This window comes from Leptonychotes weddellii, chromosome 11 (genome assembly GCF_054177405.1).
Source record: "Leptonychotes weddellii isolate Sample4059 chromosome 11, ASM5417740v2, whole genome shotgun sequence".
Lineage (NCBI taxonomy): Eukaryota > Metazoa > Chordata > Mammalia > Carnivora > Phocidae > Leptonychotes > Leptonychotes weddellii.
Window position 1 is genome coordinate 73,569,329 of NC_138379.1, and position 24,316 is coordinate 73,593,644.

The 24,316-nt window shown below is 35.5% G+C and overlaps 1 protein-coding gene across 1 annotated transcript in view; it reads left to right on the top strand.

Annotated features, from left to right (window-relative positions):
• ARHGAP32 (Rho GTPase activating protein 32) overlaps positions 1 to 24,316 on the top strand; it is a 158,254-nt gene that overhangs the window by 24,416 nt on the left and 109,522 nt on the right. Inside the window, exons 3-5 of the mRNA XM_081797347.1 lie at positions 14,799 to 14,890; positions 15,512 to 15,553; positions 15,923 to 16,007. Of these exons, the coding sequence (XP_081653473.1) occupies positions 14,799 to 14,890; positions 15,512 to 15,553; positions 15,923 to 16,007 (219 nt within the window). The remainder of the gene's footprint in view (positions 1 to 14,798; positions 14,891 to 15,511; positions 15,554 to 15,922; positions 16,008 to 24,316) is intronic.

Consider the following 24,316-nt stretch of genomic DNA (forward strand, 5'->3'; position numbering starts at 1 on the left):
TTTTTTTTTTTTTAAGATTTTTTTTTTTAATTTGAGAGAGAATGAGAGAGCACATGAGAGGGGGCAGGGTCAGAGGGAGAAGCAGGCTCCCCGCCGAGCAGGGAGCCCGATGCGGGACTCGATCCCGGGACTCCAGGATCATGACCTGAGCCGAAGGCAGTCGCTCAACTAACTGAGACACCCAGGCGCCCCCAGTTCTGAATATTTTAACTAAAACCACCTTACATCATACTTCTTAGTGTTTTATTGTGTATTTTATTTTTAGTATTGATTATATAATAATCTCAGAATGGATCCTGTTAATTCTCAAGGATTTTTTTGGGGGAACAGTTTCTCACTTGAGTTTTTTTTTTTTTTTAACCATTAAAATCAGCATGTTCAAGGCTAATGGCTAAAACAGGTCATGTTGTATGTAGTAAAGAAGTTGTTACTGACAAAATAGAATCTATGGTCCTTGGTCAAAATGCTCATAGATGCTAACAACCAGAGCCCTGAAAATTAAAACAAGTTATAAATGCTGAATTTCCAACATATCAAAAATTTTACAAAGGAAGATAACAAGTTAATGCTCAATGTTGTTAACATGTATGTGTGCCTCAGCACATGCCCTCCCCTTTTCCTTTCTCATAAACAGACACGTGTGTGTTTGGCTCGTGTGTGCACATGTGTGCTCTCTCCCACACACGCATACTTTCTCACACACATGTAATCGCAGCTACAATCACTCCTGAAGGGTTGGCTGGCTCTTTTCCTCTGCCTTTCTTCTTCCCACCTGCTAAATGCAGGCATATACAGGTCTGTATTTTGTTTATTTATGCTTGTTTCTTCCCACTTCTTTACTGTTCCTGCAGATCGGACTGTCATCTCTATACAGATGACTTCCATGTCCATATCTCTAGCTCTGTAAGAATTCATTCCCCACTGGAAGATCCTATAGAAACTGTGACCTATGGAGGTTCACTAAATCTCAGCTTTCCTCCTCCCAGAAATGAGTTACTTCCTTTTAACTTGATGGTTTATGTTAATAATACTAACTTCATTCCAGTCACTCAGGTCAGAATCCTTGCATTTGTTATACATCATTTTGCTCCAGTTATATGGCCTCCTCACTCTTTCTCAAATATGCCAAGTATTCTACCACTTCAGGGCCTTTGTATTTATGTTCTCTTCTCCTGGGGAGTGCATGATCTGCAAAGCTTGCTCTGCTCCTTCCTTCTGGTCTCTTCAAATGTTACAGTTAAGTGCTGCCTTTACTCACTCTCTTAGAGTTAATAATAGCCCTGCCTTCCTCTCTGCCTTTTTTACGGGGCTTTAATTTTCTCCATAGTATTTGCAAATGTAATTTGTATCATTATTATCTTTCTTTTCCATTAGATTATAAGCTCCTTGAATATAGGGACTTTGTCGCTTCTGTTTACTGTTTCATCCCCTGTGCCTGGCATAATAAATTCTTAGTAATATTTTTTTTTGAATGAATGATACTGTCATTCTCTGGACAAATAGAAACACTTGTTTTTCCTTGAAAATGCCCTGAATTTTTCTGTTTTATTATCCTATCTTTATTACCTGCTTTATTATTTATTAGATGTTAATATGAATTTTCTTCTTTCTTTTCTATTCTCTCTTTCTCTTCTCTCCTTTCTTTTTTTAAGATAAAAGTGAGACCATTGGTACATTTTTCTTAGACTTTTCAAAAGTACCCTTTGTACTGGACCATTTCCCCCGTCTGTTGCCTACTTTCTAAAGAGGAACGAGGATTGATTAAAACAGCTGGATTATTTCCTCCTGAATAATCTTGAGGAAGAGGTAATTTTGGAGGAGGTGTGTATTTTGTTTATTGCTCCTTTATTAATAGTTGTCCACTCTGTTTGGTACTTAGACTGGTTCCTTCTACCCAGTTGAGCTATAAAAACCCTACAGTTTGAATAAAAGAAGTAAGTCTTTGCAAATGTTCTTTAAATGAATGTCTTTAGTTCTTTTATTACTGCATGATATTTAACAGTGCATTTTTGACTTTTGGGTGAATTTTAGTTATAACTCAGAGAAACTGAAGGTGTTTATCATTTCACAGTCTTTAAAAACTGAATGTTTTGTTTAATTTTCCTTTCTGAATAATCACAAATGCAACCATTGATTAATATGCAAAGCCCAGGTTTTGAATTCCTGCCAAATATATTCAGAACTCTTCAATAAACAACTCCAAGCCCACCCCATTCCATGGTGCATCCTTTTCTGGCTGAAGATTGTGGGAATTCTCTGGCATGAATCAAAGCGGCATTTATTATTGAAGATAATTAATGTACTGCTGAGAGTTCTGAGATATGTATTAGGTGAGCCATATGAAATTGTTAGTTTTATAGGTTAAACAAGCTCAAAATTGGCAGTTTTATAAGGTTAAGCCCAAAATCTTTTGTACTGTTGAACTGATCTCAAACCGAGTATTTTATTGTTAATTATTAAACTGAAAACTACGGTTGACCTTGGACAACACGGGTTTGAACTGCGCAGATCCACTTCTGTGTGCATTTTCTTGGATAAATACCTGGTACTGTAAATATATTTTCTCTTCCCTATGATTTTCTTAATAATATTTTCTCCTAGCTTCCTTTATTGTAAGAATACAGTATATAATACATATAACATGCAAAATATTGACAATTTATGTTATTGTTAAGGCTTCTGGTCAGTAGTAGGCTCTTAGTAGTTAAATTTTTGGGGAGTCAAAAGTTATACTCAGTTTTTAATTGTGCAAGGGGTCAGAGTCCTTAACTCCTGTGTTGTTTAAGGGTCAGTTGTACATTCTAAATATTGTGCTATTTAAGGCATTTAGTGATCTGGATGTTACTTTTACTGAGAGAATTTGTTATATAGCTTTTCATAAAATTTTTTTAACTTAGGAAACATTCAGGGAGAAAGTACATGAAACGTGCAGTTGGAGGAGTAATGATTCTTATAGATCTCAACTAGAGTGTCATGGATAGTCTAGAATCTTGCTATTTCTTTCTTTAATAGAAGTTTCCCAATGAGGTGTCTCCCTCATTTGTGGTTCTTTCTTCCCTTCTACTATTCTTTTGTTCATACCTTTCCTTATTTCAGAAAGAACTTGTATTTTATGTTTTATAATATATATTTAAATATTACATGCAAATTTTTATTAGTAGATCTGGTGTACAAAATTCAAATGTAGAAACAGATCAATATCATTTTCTAGCAGCACTGAAGACTAGCAATAATTTACCAGAACAAAGTCTCTATAAAGGTAATAGTATACTGTTTTTAGATTTTCCTAAGAACCTTAATAGAAAATATCTGATAAATTTATTTACAACATTGGAACCCTGTATTTTCAGCAAATAAAATACTCGCTGAATAAGGAGGATTATCTTTAATGATTGGGACAGATGGGAGTGAGATGAAAGAAAGAATGAATCTCCATTATAGAGAAGTATATATTTCAGAATATTTAACAATTTTGCTCATATGTCATTGTTTTTATTTTTATGTTGATTTACCAGATGTTGCCTGCTGGAGGATTTGTGATTATTATAGTAATGGATCTTGCTGATAACTTTTCCTAAATTATTTTAAATGTTCCCTGAATAATTTTTTTCTTGCTCTTAATTGGTTTTCTCTGAAGAGACATTATTTTGTAGTGGAATTGAACTTTAAGGCAACTTCTTCATTGTGAAGGAATTAATTTTATAATCACTTTTTAAAATCATAGGGTTTTTTTTTTTTTTTTTTTGCTTTAGTAATCTCACCCGGTTGTTCCCTTTCAAAATAGAAAATTAAATAGGAATAATTATATAGTTTACTCCTGGATCTTATTTGATGGTTATTTGTATGCTTTGGGAGTTATCCTTGTACTTAAATCTACCTGCCTCCTTTGGTTCCAAGGTCTTTTTAGCACTTGCACGTTAGAAGTTCAGTTCTGGATACTATGTTGGAGGAAATAAGTGAAGAAAATTATTTAATATTAAGGGTATTTTGTTGTATCAAAATTCTTTTGAAAATATTCACACAGATAACTCAGTTAATTTAATTTCTTGGTAATATACTTACTCTTTAAGAATTGGGGCACCTGGGTGGCTTAGTTGGTTAAGCGTCCCAACTCTTGATTTCGGCTCAGGTTGTGATCTCAGGGTTGTGAGATTGAGCCTCAACTCAGGCTTCGCAAGCCTGCTTAACATTTTCTCTCTCCCTCTCCCCCTCCCTCCATTCTCTCCCTCTCTCAAAAAAAAAAAATCATTTTAGTGATATTGTTGTTCAACATAATATATGGTAGATTTAACAGATTTAGCTTTTCCATGGTATTGGGATAATTATTATTACATTTCCCCTTATTGTCTCTTGTTCCTTTGTAAGAAAGGAATAATACTTAGACCAATTAAAATTTAATAGCTTCTATAAACATTTTTCATTTCAGAGATTTGTTCCACGTGTGTCCTGTGGTGAAACTATGGTTGAATGGACACTGGCAGTCCCATTTGCTTTTCTTGACAGAATGGATTTCATATTCAAATCTTGGTTTTTCAGTTATGTAGATTGTAATGCATATGTATATGTATAGATCTTCCTTGACTTATGATGGGGTCACGTCCTGATAAACCAATTGTACGTTGAAAATACTTTAAGTTGAAAGTGCATTTTTTCTGGAAAATGCATTTGATACATCTAACCTACTGAACGTTATAGCTTAGCCTAGTCTATCTTAAATGTGCTCAGAATACTTACATTAGCCTATAGTTGGGCAAAATTATTTAACACAAAGCCTGTTTTATAATAAAGTGTTGGATATCTCAGTGGATTTATTGTATATTTTACTGAAAGTGAAAGCCGGAATGGTTGTATGGGTACAGAACCATTGCTTACCCTCACGATCTGTTGTTGACTAGTAGCTATGGCTCACTGCTGCTGCCCAGTATCAGTAGAAAGTATGGTACTATATATCGCTAGCCCAGGAAAAAGTCAAAAATCAAAACTTAAAGTATAGTTTCTACTGAATGTGCATTCCTTTTGTACCATTGTAAAGTCAAAAAGTCGTAAGTAAAACCATTTTAAGTCGGAGACTATCTGTATATGCATACAGTTCTACCAACATAGGGATAGCTCCTACAGTTTTTTTTTTTCCCATTTAAGAGGCCAAATATTTTTCCCTTTACTACTCTTTTTTAAGCAGAAGTGTTATTTTCATCATCATTTTGATGAATTGTTATTTATAACATTAGTCTAAAGCTGTTGTGCCTTCCCTCAAATTCTGAATACAAGTAATAAAAAGAATATAATAAATAAAATTTGAGTCTGCTAAAGGAAAAAAGTGAAGAGTGGCAGAAAGTTACCATTTTTTCCCCTGAATTATTTTTACATGCTTTTCCCTAGCCTTGTACATAAAGAAGATTGTGATCTAGGCTTCCTTTCCCCTCACATATGTTGTATTGGGATTTTTTGTTCTTTGAAGAAAAGGACATTCTGGGGTCATTTTGATAACAATTTATTCTTATGCTGATTGCATTTTGATGTCCTTTGTGAATGCTTATTTGGTGATACTGTTGATTTTCTATAGCAATTTCAGATCTACCTTTGTTGTTCTTAAGTATTAACTACTCATTTTGAATAGTTTGCTTTTATGCCCAGTAGAGATTTAGTATTACAGTTTTGCTTATTCAGATGATTAGGAATGTGCATGTATGTATATGTGCCTCTGTGTTAATACGGATGTTATTTGTCTACCTTGTGAAAATGAGATTTTATATAAAATCACTCATATTACAAAATACTGGAATTATATATAAATACAATGATATCTTCATTATTTAGTAAGGAATATTATGAAGCTGGGTTTGGGATTTCCTGCCCTTCTGCTTTTTTCTCTATTGTAGGAGGCAAATCCCTGCAAACTACATTTCCTAGGCTCTCTTTTTTTTTTTTTTAAAGATTTTATTTATTTTTTAGAGAGCGAGCGAGAGAGAAACAGCATGAGAGGGGAGAGGGTCAGAGGGAGAAGCAGGCTCCCCGCTGAGCGGGGAGCCCGATGTGGGACTCGATCCCAGGACCCTGGGATCATGACCTGAGCCGAAGGCAGACGCTTAACCATCTGAGCCACCCAGGCGCCCTTCCTAGGCTCTCTTACCAGCAGGCTTCTGGGTGGGTTTGGCCAGTTGGAGGCACTGATAGAAGACTGGAGGGCAGGAAAAGGGGAGAAGACCAGTTATTTCTCCTTCTTTTTCTGCTTTGAGATGCATCTTCACCATGGTTCTAGCTCCTACCACATTAACTCATGACTTAGCTCAGTGATCAAAAAATCCATTTTATTACTAGAACATGGGTATATCTCATCATAAATATGTTTTTACTCTTGTTCTTTTCTAAATTGCCTGTAAATGTGAATACCCACTTTTGTCTATTGGAATTATATTGAATATCTAATCTCATTTAGTTATAATGGGTTGTTATGCATTTGCATATGGTTGCTGTAAGGTAGGTAACATGCAGAGGTGGAAGAAGGTAGCTAGCTCGCTTTCTCTCTTTCCCTCTCTCTTTTTCTCAGTAAAGCTTTCTTCCTTTAAAAAACAAAAAAACATGCATATATAGAAAATGTGGAAATATGAGAAAAAAAGAGCAACTCACCCATAATTCCATTTCCCACACTGGTGAGATTATTTTGGTATATTTCCTTTGTGTCTTCTTACAATGCAAAGAGTTTCTAATTTAACACCCATATAAACACGATTTTCTTCTACAGATTTCTCCAAATTGCTGCTTTCAAAGAATATTGCTTTGTTAATATATTCTCTTTTCCCCATCATGTCTGGGAATATAATTTTATACTTGTAAACAATATATAGTTTTGTATCTTTTTCTTCCCATTGAGCATATGCATTCTGCCTTATTATTAAGGTGCTGCAGTGAAGGGAAAACTGGGTATTCCCCATTGTACATTATGGAAAGTGTCATAGGTAAAGGAGTTGGCTGGTTCACTGGAAGGAAGAGATCTGGCTGGTGGACATAGTGTAGGGACACCTGTGAAAGGGGAATAAAAATATTGCCATTGAGAAGGAAAGGAATTAAGTTTTCTTCTTTGTAGGAGAAATGAGTGAGGGTCATTTTTTTTAAAAGATATTATTTATTAGAGAGAGAGCATGCGAGCACAAGTGGGGGGTAGAGGCAGAGGAAGAGGGAGAAACAGATTCCCTTCTGAGCACGGAGCCTGACACAAGGGTCAATCCCAGAGCCCTGAGACCATGACCTGAGCCAGAACTGTGAGACCATGATCTGAGCCGAAGGCAGGTGCTAACCGACTGAGCCACCCAGGTGCCCTGAATGAGGGTCTTGAGAGCTGCAAAATGGGTATGGAACAGTTTGTGGCATGCACACTGAAGTATGGGTTGCAAGGGAGAAAGGGGAGATGGCTGTTAAACTGAATCAGATCTGTATACCTCCCACTGGCTACCAAACCCACCTGCAGAAATTGCACTTTCTTCCAGGGCTTTGCTTCACATGAGCAGCATACTCCTGTGAGTTTCAGCAGCTGTCTTGGGAGAGTACTGAAGTCAGCACATTCAGTGGAGACTGGGAGTGCTGGAAAGCAAAAGCTCCTGGGGCTTTGCATCACAGTCCTGTGAAGAGAGAGGGAGAGTTTTGTTTATTTATTTTTTTAAAAGATTTTATTTATCTATTTGAGACAGAGAGAGCATGCGAGCTGGGGGGAGGAACAGAGGGAGAGAGAAAAGCAGACTCCCTGCTGAGCAAGGAGCTCTCCTGTGGGGCTCATTCCCACCACCCTGAGATCATGACCTGAGCCAAAGGCAGTTGCTTAGCTGACTGAGCCACCCAGGCGCCCCAAGAGAGAGAGTTTTAATTGCATGAGAGGTAAAGGAGCACTTAAAGCCTGGATCATTTAGGAATTTCTAGGGTCTTAAATATCCACATTATTAGTATTCATTTTCTATTGCTGTGTGAGAAATTATGACAAATGTAGGGACTTAAAACAATACTCATTTGTTGTCTTACAGTTCTGTAGGTCACAATTTTGGGCAAGCTGAACTGGGTTTTCTGCTCAGGGTCTTGTAAGGCAGAAATCAAGGTGTTGGCTGGGTTGGGCTCTCATCTGAAGACTGAAGAATCTGCTTTCTACCTCATTTAGGTTGTGGGCAGAATTGTTCTAGTTCCTGGGTCTGAGGTCCTAGTTTCCTTGTTGCCTGTCAGCGGGGGGCTGTTTTCTACTATTAGAGGCTGCCTGAATTCCTTCTCGCTTGGACACTTCAGGCTTCAAAGCCAGCAGCAGCACCTCAAATCCTTATCATGCTTTAAATCTTCCTGGTTTTCCCTTTTGCTACCAGCTGGAGAAAACTGCTTTTGAAGTGCTTTTTTGATTAGATTAGGCCAGACAATTATTTTAAGATCAGCTGACCTGGGACTTGAATTACACCCAAAAATCTCTTCCTGTCATGACCTAGCTTCGTGTTTGAATAACCAGGAGGTAGGAATCTTGGCAGGAGTTTGGGGGAAGGGTCCTTCTTTAGAATGTTGCTTACCACAGTGTTGCATAATTTTTCTGTTATATATGCTTCATGGTATAGTTAACTCCTGTGATAACCTTAGTTGGTGGAAATTACAAATATTCCAGGAGATTTAAAACCACTAATAATTTATAAAACTATACATTTTTTTATGATTGGGAGAGATTTATGTATACCATGTGTTGTAATTGGTATTAAGTGAAAACTCTTAATATAAAAGAAATTTAAGGACTAAATAATACCCTATAATATAGGAGGTATTGTTTGATGTTTCATTAATTATTAGGACCTTGAATTTGCTTTATATTTTTCACTTTGATGAATATCTTTATGATGAATTTGTCTTTTCTTTTTACTATTGTCTTATGGGGAACTAACTTATCTAAAGAGTATGAAGATCCCACATTACTTATCAGAAGTTTTGTTAATTCATATTCTAAGCAGTAATGTTTAGTATCTTTTGTGCCATATCTTTTCAGTCTTAAAAATTTTTAGTCTTTCATATTTTGATAGAAGAAAAGCTGTTTCTCGTAATTTTTCATTTAAAAAATCAGTTGTCTTTGAACCTTTTTTCTTCCATATGCCTATATTAAATGTAGCAGGTTTTGTAATAAAGATTCAGTTTAAATACTGTGACTAGTGCACTATGGCATGTTGTTTCTTCTTTATTGGTTTCAGTTTCCTCTGCTGTGGAATGGCTGAATGAGATTTCTTTCAATGCTCTGATTGTATGTTAAATACGTTTTCATACCCTATTTTTTTCCTTAGTTAAAAATCTGTAATACCTGTTAGCATTCTGCTGGTATCTGTTAAGATGGTCTTTATAGACTTCGGGAGAAGATAGTCACACACATAGATTCAACAAAAGGGGAGAAGATAGTCACACACATAGATTCAACAACGTTGTGTTGGGGCTGACTTTAGAAGTAGCCAGCTTTATGGTTCTATATCAGAACACCGTGTGTTAGACTACTGTTAAATCACTTCAGTTACAACCCAGTCATGGGAGAGCTTTACTTGGATTTGGGATCAGGGTAATAGCCATTTGGAAGATTCTTTGAAGATCTGTACCAGTGGCAGGAATGGTGGAATATTTTTCTGGGTTATGGAGAAGTAAAGCAGAGGATAAAGCATTGCCAGTTCCTATTTTTGTATGTTTTCAGTATCAAATAATGTTTTCCTAAAATGGATGAAATGTTCCCTTATGTGGTTTAACTGGTTCAGATTATGGAGAAACAACTACTGACTGTCCTTGTTATGGATGCCACATTTTTTCAGACTGTGTTAGCTTTTTACCAGTGAAGATACACTGTGGCTTATAGTTAGCTTGTGGTCAAGTACAGTCCTTAGATCTTGTTACATGAATTCTTGTCAAACAGACAAGAGCATTCACCCCCCCGCCAGTCATACTTATGAAATTGAGTTTTGAAAATAATTTCAGGGCTTTAAATTTTTGTTCTTGATGAACTTTATAGTAATTTTAGTTTGTCTTTGCAGCGTGTTAAAATAAAATCTCTTCAACTTCTGTCACTCAGAGTGTTAGTATCCCTTCTAGGTTTCTTCTGTCTATAAATTTGATGAATATGTCATATGTTTTCATTTGTCTTTTATAAAAATCTTGAGAAATTTAGGAATAAAAAAGCCCTGTGATCTGCTGCTTTCTTCCTGTCTCATAGTGATTTGCCATATAATTGACATTTAACAATATTTGAGTTTTAAACCAGCTCCAAATTGGTCTAACTGTATTAATATTGAGTTAAGATTTTAAAATTCTATCCATGGGTATATCACAGAAGACTCAGCTACATGCTGGCTGTAGTTAAGTTCTGGTGTACCTTCTGCATTTGCCTGTTCGATCATTCTAGCAGCCTTAGTCAAAACCCCCCACCACCAAAAAAGAGGAAAATGGTAAGGACTTCTACTTAATTTCCTTGATTTATATTTGTATCTCTTATGCTGAATTCACCTAAGTTTTTAATGACTTAGATTTTTAATGACATTAGCAATTACTTATTCGCTTTCATCTTCTACTTTTAATAGTTTCAAAAGAATAATGCAAATATTACTGAAAATATGTTGTTTCCCTTTATCTCTAGGAGGATATATCCTATTTGAGATCTATTACTTTGCATTACTGCCATTTGAAGTAATTATAATAATAGATTTTCTGTTATTAAGCCATTCTTGTATTCCTGAAATAAATTCAAACCCAAAACATTGAGTTTCTTTCCAGATGGTTAGTCTTGCATTCCTGGGATCTACCTCATCATGGTGTTTTCTTTTTTTTTAATCTATTGTTGGTCTCATTTTTCCAACTTTTTATATTCTACTTAAAATTACTGTTTTACACTTCAAGCAGAATATAGAAACCTTACCACCATGTAGGTTCCTTTATCTTTCTCCTTTAATACTGTTTTTATAAGCATTACATCTACATTCATTGATCAGTGTTATAATTTTTGCTTTCACCTGGCACATGTATTTTAAAGAACTTAAGAGGAGATTAGCGATCTGTTACATTTACCTAATCATTTATTATATCTGTTGCTCTTCCTTTGTGCTAGAAGACCCATGTTTTACTCTGATACCATTTCCTTCTACAGAAAGAGCTTTTTTTTTTTTAGCATTTCTTTTAGAGCCCATCTACTGGTAACAGAGTCTCTTAATTTTTAAAAATCTGACTATGACCTTATTTTTATGTCATTTCTGAAGGATATTTTCACTTGATGTAGTTTTTTGTGTTGAGAGAGTTCTTTCAACATTTTATAAATGTCGTTCCACTGTCTTTTGGTCTTCTTGGTTTCTAATGAGAGATCCAGTCATTTCAATTCTTATTACTTTCTATATAATATGCCTTTTTTTCTCTGGCAGCTCTCAGGATACTTCTTTTATATTGGTTGTAAACAGCTTGATTATGATGTGTTGTTTTGTGGTTTTCTTTGATTTTATTGTTTTATTTTTGCTGATCTTGAATCTTTAACATGTATCTTTTAACATATTTGTTATATTTTCATGAATTAGAGTTATTTCAAATAGGTTTTTTTCCTGTGACAGTGTTTCTTCTTGTTGGGTATCTATGGGTCTGTTCATATTTTTCAATCTTTTAAAACATTTTAAATATATGCTCTTCATATTGCATAGTTTCTTTTTGTCTGTTAGGTTCACTGACTCTTTTCCTCTATCATTTCCATTCTGCTATTGAGCCAAGTCAGTAGTTTTTATTTCAGATACTACATTTTTCAGTTTTGAAATTTTTATTTGATCTTTTTGTATGGTTTACATTTTTCATCAAGGAATTTTTGTCTTTCCGTTAGTTTCAATATCTAATGCAGTGTGTTTATTCTATATAGCCGTTTTAAGGTCTTTGATAAGTCCAGCATCTGTTTCATTTCACATTTGGCATTTCTTGATTGTCTTTTCCTTTGGGAATTGCTCATATTTTACTGGTTTTGGTGTATCTAGTAATTTTGGATTACATCATGGACATTTTGAATATTGTGTTGTGAGACTGACTCCACTAACATCCTCTAGAGAATATTGACTTTTTTTTTGTCTTATCAGGCATCGGCCTGGTTGGGTTCAGATTGAACTTTCTTTCTGGACTTCCTTAGATGGTGGTTTTAGCATCAGTTCAGTTTTACAGCCTTTGCTATACTCTTATCTTTGTTAGGGATTTTGTACACACTGCTCTCAAAGGATACTTTTCCTGATTTCTCTGACTGGAAGGGTGGAGTTGTCCAAGAGTTTTAGCCTCTGGTATTGCACATATTTTTTCCTGACTGGGCTACTGTTAGGTCTAAGTAGTGAGAGAAAAAATAAAAAAATAAGAAGGATTATCTCTACAATCTTTATATAACAGGGTCCTTTTTTAATTGTTTCTCTATTCAGAAGAAGGGTTTTCACTCAGGATCTTACATTGCCCATGCTACAGCTGAAATGGTGTCCGGTCTGTTCTTGGGCCATGTTGGAAGAGATCAAAGAGGGAAAAAAAAAAATCTCTTGGCTCTTTTCCCCACATTCAAGGGGCAGTTTTCAAGTCCTTTGGCCAGAAAGTTGGACTTCCCTAAGAGTTTTGCTGACCCTACCTGTTACTTATATCCTGATTCAGCCTGTTCTTGGGTCAATCCAGGAAGTAACAGAGTGGGGGAAAACCAGAAGCACACTGCCACTGTATTAATCACTCTTCAGATTTTGACTGTGCTTCCAAATCTGCCTGCCTCATTAAATTTTCTAGGGCTCTCAAGTAGTTGCATGTTCATATTTTGTTTCATTTTGTTATCTTTAGAGTTTTTATTGTAAATAGTGGAAGAGGCTGGAGACTTCACATTCTTTTTTTGAAATAAATTTTGCTGGCTGTAGAATTCTGTGTTGACACATATTTAAAAAAGCAATTGAAAGTGCTTAGTCCAAATTTTCTGCTTTTATTCTGTTTATTCCTGTGAATGTAATATATATTCTTTTTTTCCCCTTTGGCAGCTATTAAGATTTTCTCTTTATCAGTGCTTTTTTTCCAGCCATTTGATTATGATAGGCCCTGTGTGATTTCCTAAGTGTTTATCAGACTTTGGATTTATGAAGTTTTCTGGATCAGTGTGTTTATAATCATCATAAAATTTGTAACTTTTTAATCTATTTTTTTCAAATGTTTTTTCTATTCCTCTTCTCCTTCTTAATCCCCCTCCTGCCATCCCCAGAGAGGTCATTTTCCTCTCCTTTTTTCACCTTCAGTTACATGTATGGTTTTGTTTTTTTTCCAGTTACATGTGTGTTAAATGGCTTTATATTGTTGCATATGTCACTGAGACTTTTTTTTATGGTCTTTTTCTTTCACACACAAAAACTAAAAACCAAACAATTTTTTGTCCATTGTTTTCTTGCTACTTCTTTAAATTCACTGATCTTTTCTTCTGCTGTGTTTATGTCCAGTTACCCTTTTTAAGTTAATTTATGAATAATTTACAGAATAAATAGTGAAAACCCACTTTATTAGAAATTTTAATAAGAATTTAAGCACAGCAAACCTCTTTATGTCAGGTAAATTTTGGTGCACAAACTTCATAAAAGATGAAAGAATATTGTTACACGTTATTTTAGCAAAATAAGATGATCTAGGTTGTTGCAAAATACTGTGTGATGAAGTCTTTTCAGTTGAATGAATGACTAGGGGAAAATATTTTCATTTTGTCCTTAAAAATATATTGTTCACTCATAATTTTTAAAGTACACAGTATTCATCTAGGATATTATCAACCTAAGATGTCATTTACATGATCAGTTTCACCACATTTTTAGAGTCTAGAGTTAGAGTTAGCCCTTCCCCCTGTACCCCAAAAAGCCAATCTGTTCTCTGTATCAATGAGTTTGGTTTTTGTTTTTTTGTTTTTGGGGTTTCTTTTGTTTTTTAGATTTTACATATAAGTGAGATCATTTGGTATTTGTCTTTCTCTTTCTGACTTATTTCACTTAACATAATGCCTTCAAGGTCCATCCATGTTATTGCCAGTGGCAGGATTTCATTCCTTTTTATGGCTGAATAGGATTCTGTTATATATACATCTTCTTTGCGAATCTCCTCTTAAGTCATTTTAACTACTCATCCCATGTTATTCTTCCTTATTGCATCCTATGGCATTGGCTATAATAACTCAGTTTTTCTGTTACAAATCATAGATAATATATTGTAAATTTGTTTATGATAGATATTAGGATTTGCAGTTTATTTTGCCCAGAATATGAAGACCCTTCTGATCCCTCAGTTTGTTTTTAAAATCATGCAACTGAAATGTGTCACTAGAATTAAAAAATCCTGTCTGAAAACTGTGGCAGACAAAAGAGTAAGCTGGAAGTATAATATAGATGTCACCTATCTTTTGGTGTGAGAAATGCATGTTGTGATCTTCTAATTATGTTCTCTTGCCATTTTAGCTTTTATTAATTCTGTAACCAATGTTATTTTTTTCCAATTCCCTGGGGAAGATTTTAGTTTGTGTTGAGGCAGATAATATAATAGCTGATTTTGAAACCTGATTATAAGAGTATAATAATTCATATTTCACAGAAAATTTTTTCTTATGCAGTAAAGTATTTGAATTAGGTGCATAGTTTTTCCTTATTCTTAGTAATCAAGACTCAAGTAAGTTATAGTTTTAAGAAAAGATTATTAGTATGTATTGCTGTTGGTTCAGTCAGCATAACCATTAAAATTATAATCTGCTTTTTAAAACCTATTTATACTAAGGGAATAGTCCTAAATCTTTTGTTTTTATTTTTTTTTTTAAGGCAAGAGGAGCCGATGTTCCAGAGATTCCTGGAGATCTTAGTCTTAAGACATGTGGCGGTACAGCCAGTATGAAGGTTAAACATGTGAAAAAGTAAGTATAATTTTACAGTGGGTTTTAAATGAGTTTTTATAGATGGGAGTCAGTTTTTTAGTTCTTAAAACTTTTCTTTAGATTTCTTACTAAATATGCTCTTACTGTCCATACATTAAATTATACTGTAAGCCTAAATTATGACTTAGCAATTAGTGGAATAGATTTGGAGATTATCTACTTGTCTAAAAATATACTTTAATTTTGTTCTTGCAACAACTTTATGTCATTGGCTGTTAGATCGCATTTGTTCAGCAGGAACAATCCAAGTGTGTCTGTCTTGGTGCCCTTATTACATGCTCTCATTCATTTAGAAAAATCAACTTTTTTGTTTGAATTATGAGATTGCTGTATCTCAGCTCTGCCTTTGAGAAAGCCTGTTGGATGCTAGTAGTTGACTCTTACATAAAATATCTGAAGGTATCATCCTATTTCAGTTTTCAACAGAAAAAACATTCCATACTTTCTCACTGAAGCCTGAATACCCCCACCATCCCATTAAGCTGGTATTAAAAAACAAAAACAGAAAAACCATCTTTTCACCTGGTAGAGGGTTAGGCAGCTATGTTTTCATTGTAAATAGAGAAAAGACAAAGATAAAAATATTCATTCTGCATCCAGACCCACTAATCCAGGACTGATGGGCTGCGACAACATTCACAGGTAAAATCTGGTTTTGTATCTTGTTGGGAATGCTGCTTCTGATTAGAAGTTGGCTCTTCACAGTTTTCATAACATTCACTGAAATCGTAGATTTTCTATGGGCCTTGCCTTGGGTCAAGGATAGGAAAGTGTAGTCATGCTTTTTAATTTTTTTTTTTTTGGTTTTGATCTGTGCACTAAATGTAATTTTTGTTTGATTCACTGTATTTCTGGAAAGGTTTGTGTGGATATATGTGTGCTCATGCGCATGTGCTTATTAAATAGTTTTGCTTGCATGAGCTCTCCAACCCATTTTATTTTTTCCTTAGGCTTAGTAATTTTGAGTATTCCAGTATCTTGCATCTCACTTAGTTATTTCATGTACTTCAGGTTACCCTTCACTAAAGGTCACTTTCCGAAGATGGCTGAATGTGCACATTTCCATTATGAGAACGTTGAGTTTGGCAGCATACAGGTATATTTGAAATATTTCCTACATACTGAATTAAGATATATCTATATCTCTATTCTTTTCTATCTTTTTTTAAATCTACGTACCCGAGAGGTAACACTTAGAAGTAGTTTTTTCTATTGATGTCTTGGTGGTGGATTTAAAAACTTTTATTTTCTTCTGTTGACTAATACTTGATACCTGATGACTCCTTTCAAGTGGAAATAGTATAATAGGATCAGTATAAATCTCAGCATTTCTGTTAGATTCCTAGACAAAGTTTGCCATTGTTTTCTAGCATGAAGGATTCTAGTTATTCCCTGACTCTTATGTTGGGTCAGAGTAATGATGGTTAAATCAGAGTAGGAGTGAAGTGAGATGGTGTGGGGGAGATGTACTAATGGAGGTTTTTTTCAATAATTTTTCTTACTGTGAGGTATAGTGTGTGTATAAATATATATATGTTTATAAACATATGCATGGGTGTATATATATATATTATATATATGTATGTGTACATTTTAAAGCCCAGGCTAAGAGAGAAATTTCCTGGGTGTCCTTACTCTGTTGCATTTGCCTTCTCTACCCTAAAGATTACTTATACCATGACTTTTATAATATTCATTATAATTTTTTATAGTTTTACTATCTATATCTCTAATCAATATGGTGTTTAGTTTGCCTGTTCTTGAACTTAAATAATTGGAATTATTCTAGTCCATTCAGCAAATACTTATTGAGCAAGCACTTTATACCAGGCACTGTTGTAGGTGCTTTGGCTGTATTAGTGAGCAATAATAACAACCAGAACTGAAAATGCATTCTTAAAGAGCACAGAGGATGGCCAAGAAGATAAGAGCTATGGTAAAAAGGTAGAACATGATAAGAAGGATCAGGGGCACTGGGGATAGGTTGAAATATCGAACCTTGGTAGGCTTCATTATTGAGTGTATTCTTTCTTCTTTCATTTAACATTGTGAAATTGATCCCTGTAGATGTCTGTAGTCATAGTTGGTTCAGTTTGTTACTGTATATTAATCTATAGCATGCATATGACACAAGTAATTTATCTGTTCTTTTTGTTTGTTTGTTTGAAATAGGGGTGGTCAGTTTTGGCCCTTTGTGAACATTATTGTACCCATAACCTGGTGCATATATGCAGGAGTTTCTCATGGTATATACCTAGGAATAGAATTTCAGGGTTATGGGGCGCCTGGGTGGCTCAGTTGGTTAAGTGACTGCCTTCGGCTCAGGTCATGATCCCGGAGTCCCGGAATCGAGTCCTGCATCGGGCTCCCTGCTCGGCAGGGAGTCTGCTTCTCCCTCTGACCCTCCTCCCTCTCATGCTCTCTGTCTCTCATTCTCTCTCTCACAAATAAGTAAAATCTTAAAAAAAAAAAAGAATTTCAGGGTTATAGCAGATCCACATGACCAGCTTTACTAAGTAAAGCCAAACTACTTTTAAAGTGATTTACGAATTTCTACTCCCCTAAACAGTAAATGAGAGTTGCTATTCTACATCCTTGCCAACTCTTGGTTGTTTGATACTTGTTAATTTTTACCCATCTGATGGGGATGTAAGTTTCTCTCGTATTTTAATTTGCAGTCTCCTGATTTCTAATGCAGTTGAACATCTTTTCAAATGTTTATTGGGCATTTGAGATTTCTGTTTCTTTTTTTTTTTTAAAGATTTATTTATTTATTTATTTGAGAGAGAGAGAATGAGAGAGAGCAAGCACATGAGAGGGGGGAGGGTCAGAGGGAGAAGCAGACTCCCTGCTGAGCAGGGAGCCCGATGCGGGACTCGATCCAGGGACTCCAGGATCATGACCTGAGCCGAAGGCAGTCGCTTAACCAACTGAGCCACCCAGGCGCCCCGAGATTTCTGTTTCTTAAAACTCTAGATCAGGTCTTTTGCTCATTTTGTTTATAGATTTGCTTGTAATTTTCTTACTCATTCATGGGAATGCTTTATATATTTTAGATGTTCTTTCATGTTGCCTCTAGTCCTTTATTGTTTTTGTATATGAGCTGAAAACACTTTTCTCCCACATTGTGGCATGTAATTTCACTCTCTTTATGCTGCTCTCATTGTACAGGCTTCATTTATTTTGTTCTTTATTTTATGTATTTTGTGTAGTTTTATGTCTGCAAAAACCTAGCTTGTAGTTTTTTTTTTTTAAAGATTTTATTTATTTATTTGACACAGGGGGAGAGAAAGAGAGTGTGTGTGCAAGCACAAGCAGTGGGGAGCAGCAGGCAGGGGAGAAGCAGGCTTCCCCCTGAGCAAGGAGCCTGATGTGGGGCTTGATCCCAGGACCCTGGGATCATGACCTGAGCCAAAGACAGCCACTTAACCGACTGAGCCACCCTGGTGCCCCAGCTTGTAGTTTTTCTGTCATATTAAAGATGTGCTCTGAAGTTATGAAATTGTCTTATTTTTTTTCTGTAAGTTTCATAATTTTGACTTGAACATTGAGGTTACTTGGAATTCATATTTATAGTGTGAAAAAGAGTGATATTAAAAACCCCTAGTATGACAACCAGTCAGAATGGATATTAACCATAGCACTGGAGCTGAGTGCTTATGGCCTTCTCCTGTGTGATGCATTGCCCCTCTAATTGTATGGATCATTTGTGGTCCACTATTTCAGTATTTTCTGTGGTACCCACCAGTCTTTTTTGAAAGGAGTCTAGGGGCATCTGGGTGGCTCAGTCTGTTAAGCCTCTGCCTTCAGCTCAGTCATGATCCCAGGTCCTGGGATTGAGCCCTATGTCAGGCTCCCTGCTCAGTGGGGAGCCTGCTTCTCCCACTCCCCCTGCTTGTGCTTTCTCTCTGTCAAATAAATAAATAGAGATAGCACACAAGCAAGGGGAGAGGCAGAGGGAGAGGGAGAAGTGGGGCTCAATCCCAGGACCTAGCGATCATGACCCGAGCTGAAGGCAGATGCTCAACCACCTGAGCCACCCAGGTGCCCCTAAATAAATAAAATCTTAAAAAAAAAGAAAGGAGTCTATTTTATTATTATTTAAAAATATGACTATATTAGAGTTCTCTGGTGATACAGAACCAATTTATGTGTGTGTGTGTGTGTGTGTATGCATGTGGGGTCTGTGTGTGTGTGTATGTGTAGAGAGAGGGAGAGAGAGAGATTTATTTTAAGGAATTAGTTCATGTGATTGGAGATGTGGTTAAGTTCAAAATCTCCAGGATAGGCTGAAAAGCAAGGGAAGGGTTGATGTTGCAGTTTGAGTCCAAGGGCAGTCTGCTGGTAGAGAGTGCTCTTCAAGGGAGGTTAGTTTTTTTTTTCTGTTAAAGACTTTCAGCTGATTGGATGAGGCCCACCCACATCATGGAGGACAATCTGCTTTACTCAGTCTACTGACTTAAATGTTAATCTCATCTAAAAAAATAACTTCACAGAATTATTTGGAATAATGTTTGACCAGAAGTTAATGTATAAAATAAATAATCATAGTCCACTCTGCCAACTTGGCATTCCTTAAACTAAACTAATAAATAAGAAGGTCATGCTTATACCTAACATCATGATCAACTATTTTTCACAACCAAAAACATTCTAAGCATTTTACCAGAAGAGGATACAAAGTTTTTGAGTAATTTACTCTTCTTGATATCCTATAACTTAATACTATAATGTAAAGTTAAAAATACCTAAGTACCATGATATAAATCTTACAATAAATAAGGTGATAAGAGAGAAGAAAACAAAAAGTACCATGATATAAATCTTACATAAGGTGGTAAGAGAGAAGAAAACAAAGATGTTTACTATGATACACACAAACACACACACACACACACACATTCAGAGCAAAATAAGAAGGTAATACTCATGGCAATTATAGTCTTGGCTTGTGTAACTGGTCATGTGGCTGTAGCTGGTGTTATAACTGCCTTCTTCTGCTTCTCATTCTATATTCCCTTTGTCCTGAGCAAGAATCTCAGTTGGTTTTGGTTCTTTACCTGGTGGGATGATCCCTACCTTAATTCCAGGTCTGGCTTTTAATAGCCCTGCCTGAATTGGGTTCTGGTAATCTCCCATTGTGTTCAGTGGCAGGGCAGTGATAGCAAGGGATGTCCTAAGGGAGCTCCAGTATTCCAGATGTGTTCTTCTTTAACCTCTATTTTAGAGCAGCTGTCCAATTTCCCCTGAGTAGTCAGGATCAGTCATCCCAGCTAACGCCAAAACTCACATCTTTGCCTATTGATTTAGAGTCATAAGGAGCCCAAAGTGCCTGGGTGGCAGGGTTACTTCCCGGTCAATGGAATTGTTATTTTGTCTTCTGGTGGAAGCATTCCTCCCTTTGGAACTAAGACGTCTAGGGTAGTAGAGCATACAGTTGTGGGGACAGGAAGCACAAATTTTGCTAGTAAGTCACTATGAGTCATATTGAGAGGTCTCATTCCAATTCCCACCCCTTATTCCTGGTTTCCCCAATCTGATTAGCTTTAAAGACACTAATGACTCTGTTTCCAATAGTAAAGAGAGGATGGATAGTCCATGGCATGATGGGGCAATAGAGATACACAAAATATCACCATTGGATACTTACAATCAAACACTTATAGGAGATGAAGTTCTGGGTGACCATATATTTGAGATCTTTGAACATTTTCCCATACTGATGAGTAAATTGAAATTTTCATTTCCCTCATGATTAGTGATGTTGAACATTTTTTCATGTGTTCATTGTCCATTTTTGTATCTTCTTTGGAGAAATGTCTATTCAAATCCTTTACCCATTTTTTAATTTTTTAATTTTTTTATTGAGTTTTAGGACTTCTCTGTATAACCTATTTGTATCTTTTGATCTAAAGATAGTTTTCTATTTTTTTTTTTAAAGATTTTATTTATTTATTTGACAGAGAGAGACATAGTGAGAGCAGGAACACAAGCAGGGGGAGTGGGAGAGGAAGAAGCAGGCTTCCCATGGAGCAGGGAGTCCGATGTGGGACTCGATCACAGGACCCTGGGATCATGACCTGAGCCAAAGGCAGATGCTTAACAACTGAGCCACCCAGGCGCCCTGATCTAAAGATAGTTTTCTGGATGGCATATAGGTAGATTATGTTTTTTAAATTCATTCTGTCATCTCTGTCATTTTTTAATTGAAGTATAATTAACATGCAGTGTTGTTAGTTTCAGGTTTACAGCATTTTGATTAAACAATTCTATACATTACTCAGTGCTCACCACCATAAGTGTAGTAACCCTCTGTCACCCAACAGTGTTGTTATAATATTGACTATATTTCCAATGCTGTACTTCTCATTTTCATGACTTAACTTATTTTATAACTGAAAGTTTGTACCTCTTAATCCCCTTTATCTATTTCACCTATTCCCCCCACCTACCTTCTCCCCTCTGGGCACCATCAGTTTGTTCTCTATATTTTAGAATCTGTTTGTTCATTTCTTTCTGTTTTTTAGATTCTACATATAAGTGAAATGATACGGTATTTGTCTCTGTCTGACTTATTTCACTTAGTGTACCAGGCTGTAGGTTCATCCATGTTGTTGCAAATGGCAAGACTTCATTCTTCTTTTTATTGTTGACTTATATTCCATTGTATGTATATATGTATGTGTATATATGTGTATGTGTATATATATAATTCATCTGTTGGTGGATAATTGGGTTGCTTCCATATCTTGGCTATTATAAATAATCCTGCAGTAAATATAGGGTTACATATATCTTTTTCATTTGTACTTTTGTTTTCTTTGGGTAAATACCTAGTAGTAGAATTACTGGATCATATGGTATTTCTATTTTTAATTTTTTGAGGAGCCTCTGTACTGTTTTCCACGGTGGCTGCACCAATTTGCATTCCCACCAACAATGTATAAGTGTTCTTTTTTTTTCATATTCTCACCAACCATTGTTATCTCTTGTTTTTTTTAAGAATATTTGATTTTTTATTTTTTAAAAATTTATTTGAGAGAGAGAGAGCGTGTGTGTGAAAGAGAGAGAGTGCATGAGCAGGGGGGAGGGGGAAAGGGAGAAGCAGACTCCCCACTGAGCAGGGAGCCTAACGCTGGACTCAATCCTAGGACCTTGGGATCATGACCTGAGCTGAAGGCAGATACTTAACCGACTGAGCCATCCAAGCACCCCTGATTTATTTATTTGAGAGAGAGAGCACCAAAGTGTGAGGGGCAGAGGGAGAAGGAGAGAGAATCTCAAGCTGAGTGTGCAGCCTGACTTGGGGCTTGATCCCTTGCCCCCGAAATCATGACCTGAGCTGAAATCAAGAGTCAACCCTCTACTGGCTGTGCCACCCAGGTGCCCCTATTTCCTGGGTTTTTGATTCTAGCCATTCTGACAGGTGTAAAGTGATATATCATTGTGGTTTTGATTTGCATTTCCCTGGTGATTAGTGATGTTGAGTATCTTTCCATGTGTCTGTTTGCTGTCTGTATGTCTTTTGGAAAAATGTCATTCGGGTCCTCTGCCCATTTTGTAATTGATTATTTGTTTTTTTAGTGTTGAGTTGTATAAATTCTTTATATATTTTGGGTATTAATCTTTTATTACATGTATCATTTGCACGTATCTTTCCCCACTCAGTAGGTTGCCTTTTTGTTTTATTAATTGTTTCCTTCACTGCACAAAAGCTTTTTATTTTGGTGTTGTCTCAATAGTTTGTTTTTGCTTTTGTTTCCCTTGCCTGAGGAGACATCTAGAAAAATGTTGCTAAGATCTATGTCAAAAAAATTAATGCCCATATTTTCTTCTAGTTTTATAATTTCAGGTCTCACATTTAGGTCTTTAATCCATTTTTTATATATTATTATATATAATATATATCCATTTATATATATTTTTTATATATTATTATATATATTATATATATCCATTTATATATATATTTATTTAAATAACTCTTCAGAGTTTATTTTTGTATATGGTATAAGAAAGTGGTCCAGATAGGTTTATTTCTGGTTGTCCATTTGTAGTTGTTTTTGTGCCAGTACCAGACTGTTTTGATTACCACAGCTTTGTCGTATATCTTAAAATGTGGGCTTGTGATGCCTTCAGCTATGTTATCTTTCTCAAGATTGATTGGCTGCCATCTCTGTCTTATTTTTTTAAGATTTATTTATTAATGGGGACAGGGGTAGAGGGAGAGAATCTCCTGCAGACTCCCACTGAGCATGAAGCTTGACTCAGGGCTGAATCTCATGACCCTGAAATCATGACCTGAGCTGAAACCAAGAGTCAGATGATTAACCGACTGAGCCACCCAGGTGCCCCTATCATCTCTGTCTTTAGGTTGGAGAGTTTAATCCATTATATAAAAAGTAATTACTGAAAAGGAAGGACTTATTTCTGTCATTTTGCTATCTTTTTTCTGTATGTGTTATAGATTTCTTATATTTCATTTTCTGCATTTCTGTCTTTTGCTTTTAGTTGATTTATTTTTAGTGAAATGTTTAAATTCCTTTCTCATTTCTTTTTGCATATAGTCTATAGTTTTCTTTGTGGTTACTATGGGATTACATTTAACATCCTAAAGTTATAATACTCTAATTTAAAATTATACTAGTTTACTGCAATGACATAAAAAACTATGCTCCCTTATAGCTTGGTCCCCATCCCTTTCAGTTATAAATGTCTTACAATTACATCTTTATGTATTGTGTGTCCAAAAACATAAACTAATAATTCTTTTAAATGTATCAGCCTCTTAAATTATGTTGAAAACAAAATGTGTAGTTATAAACTGAAGTTGCCAATACTAGCTTTTATACTTATAATTAAAAGGAAGTATTAATCTCTTAAGTCATGTAGAAAAAAATTGGAGTTACAAACCATTGTTACAGTAATACTGGTTTTTATGATTGCCACAGGTTTACCTTTACAGAGGTCGAGTTACTGTCAAGTGTCCTTTCATTTCAATTTGCAGGACTCCTTTTAGCATTCCTCCTGGAGTCGGTATAATGATGGCGATCTTCCTTAGCTTTTATTTAACTGGGAATGTCTTAGTTTGCCTCTCACTTTTGAAGGGTAGTTTTGCTGGAGGTAGTATCCTTGGTTGACACTTTTATTCTTTTAGCAATTTGAATACATTGGCCCACTGCTTTCTGGCTTCCAGAGTTTCTGATAAAAAGTCTGATAATCTCTTTTTTTTCCCTTTTTTTTTTTTATTTTTTATTTTTTCCTTTTTTAAAAAAAATTTTTTTATTCTTATGTTAATCCCCATACATTACATCATTAGTTTTTGATGTAGTGTTCCATGATTCATTGTTTGTGCATAACACCCAGTGCTCCATGCAGAATGTGCCCTCCTCAATACCCACCACC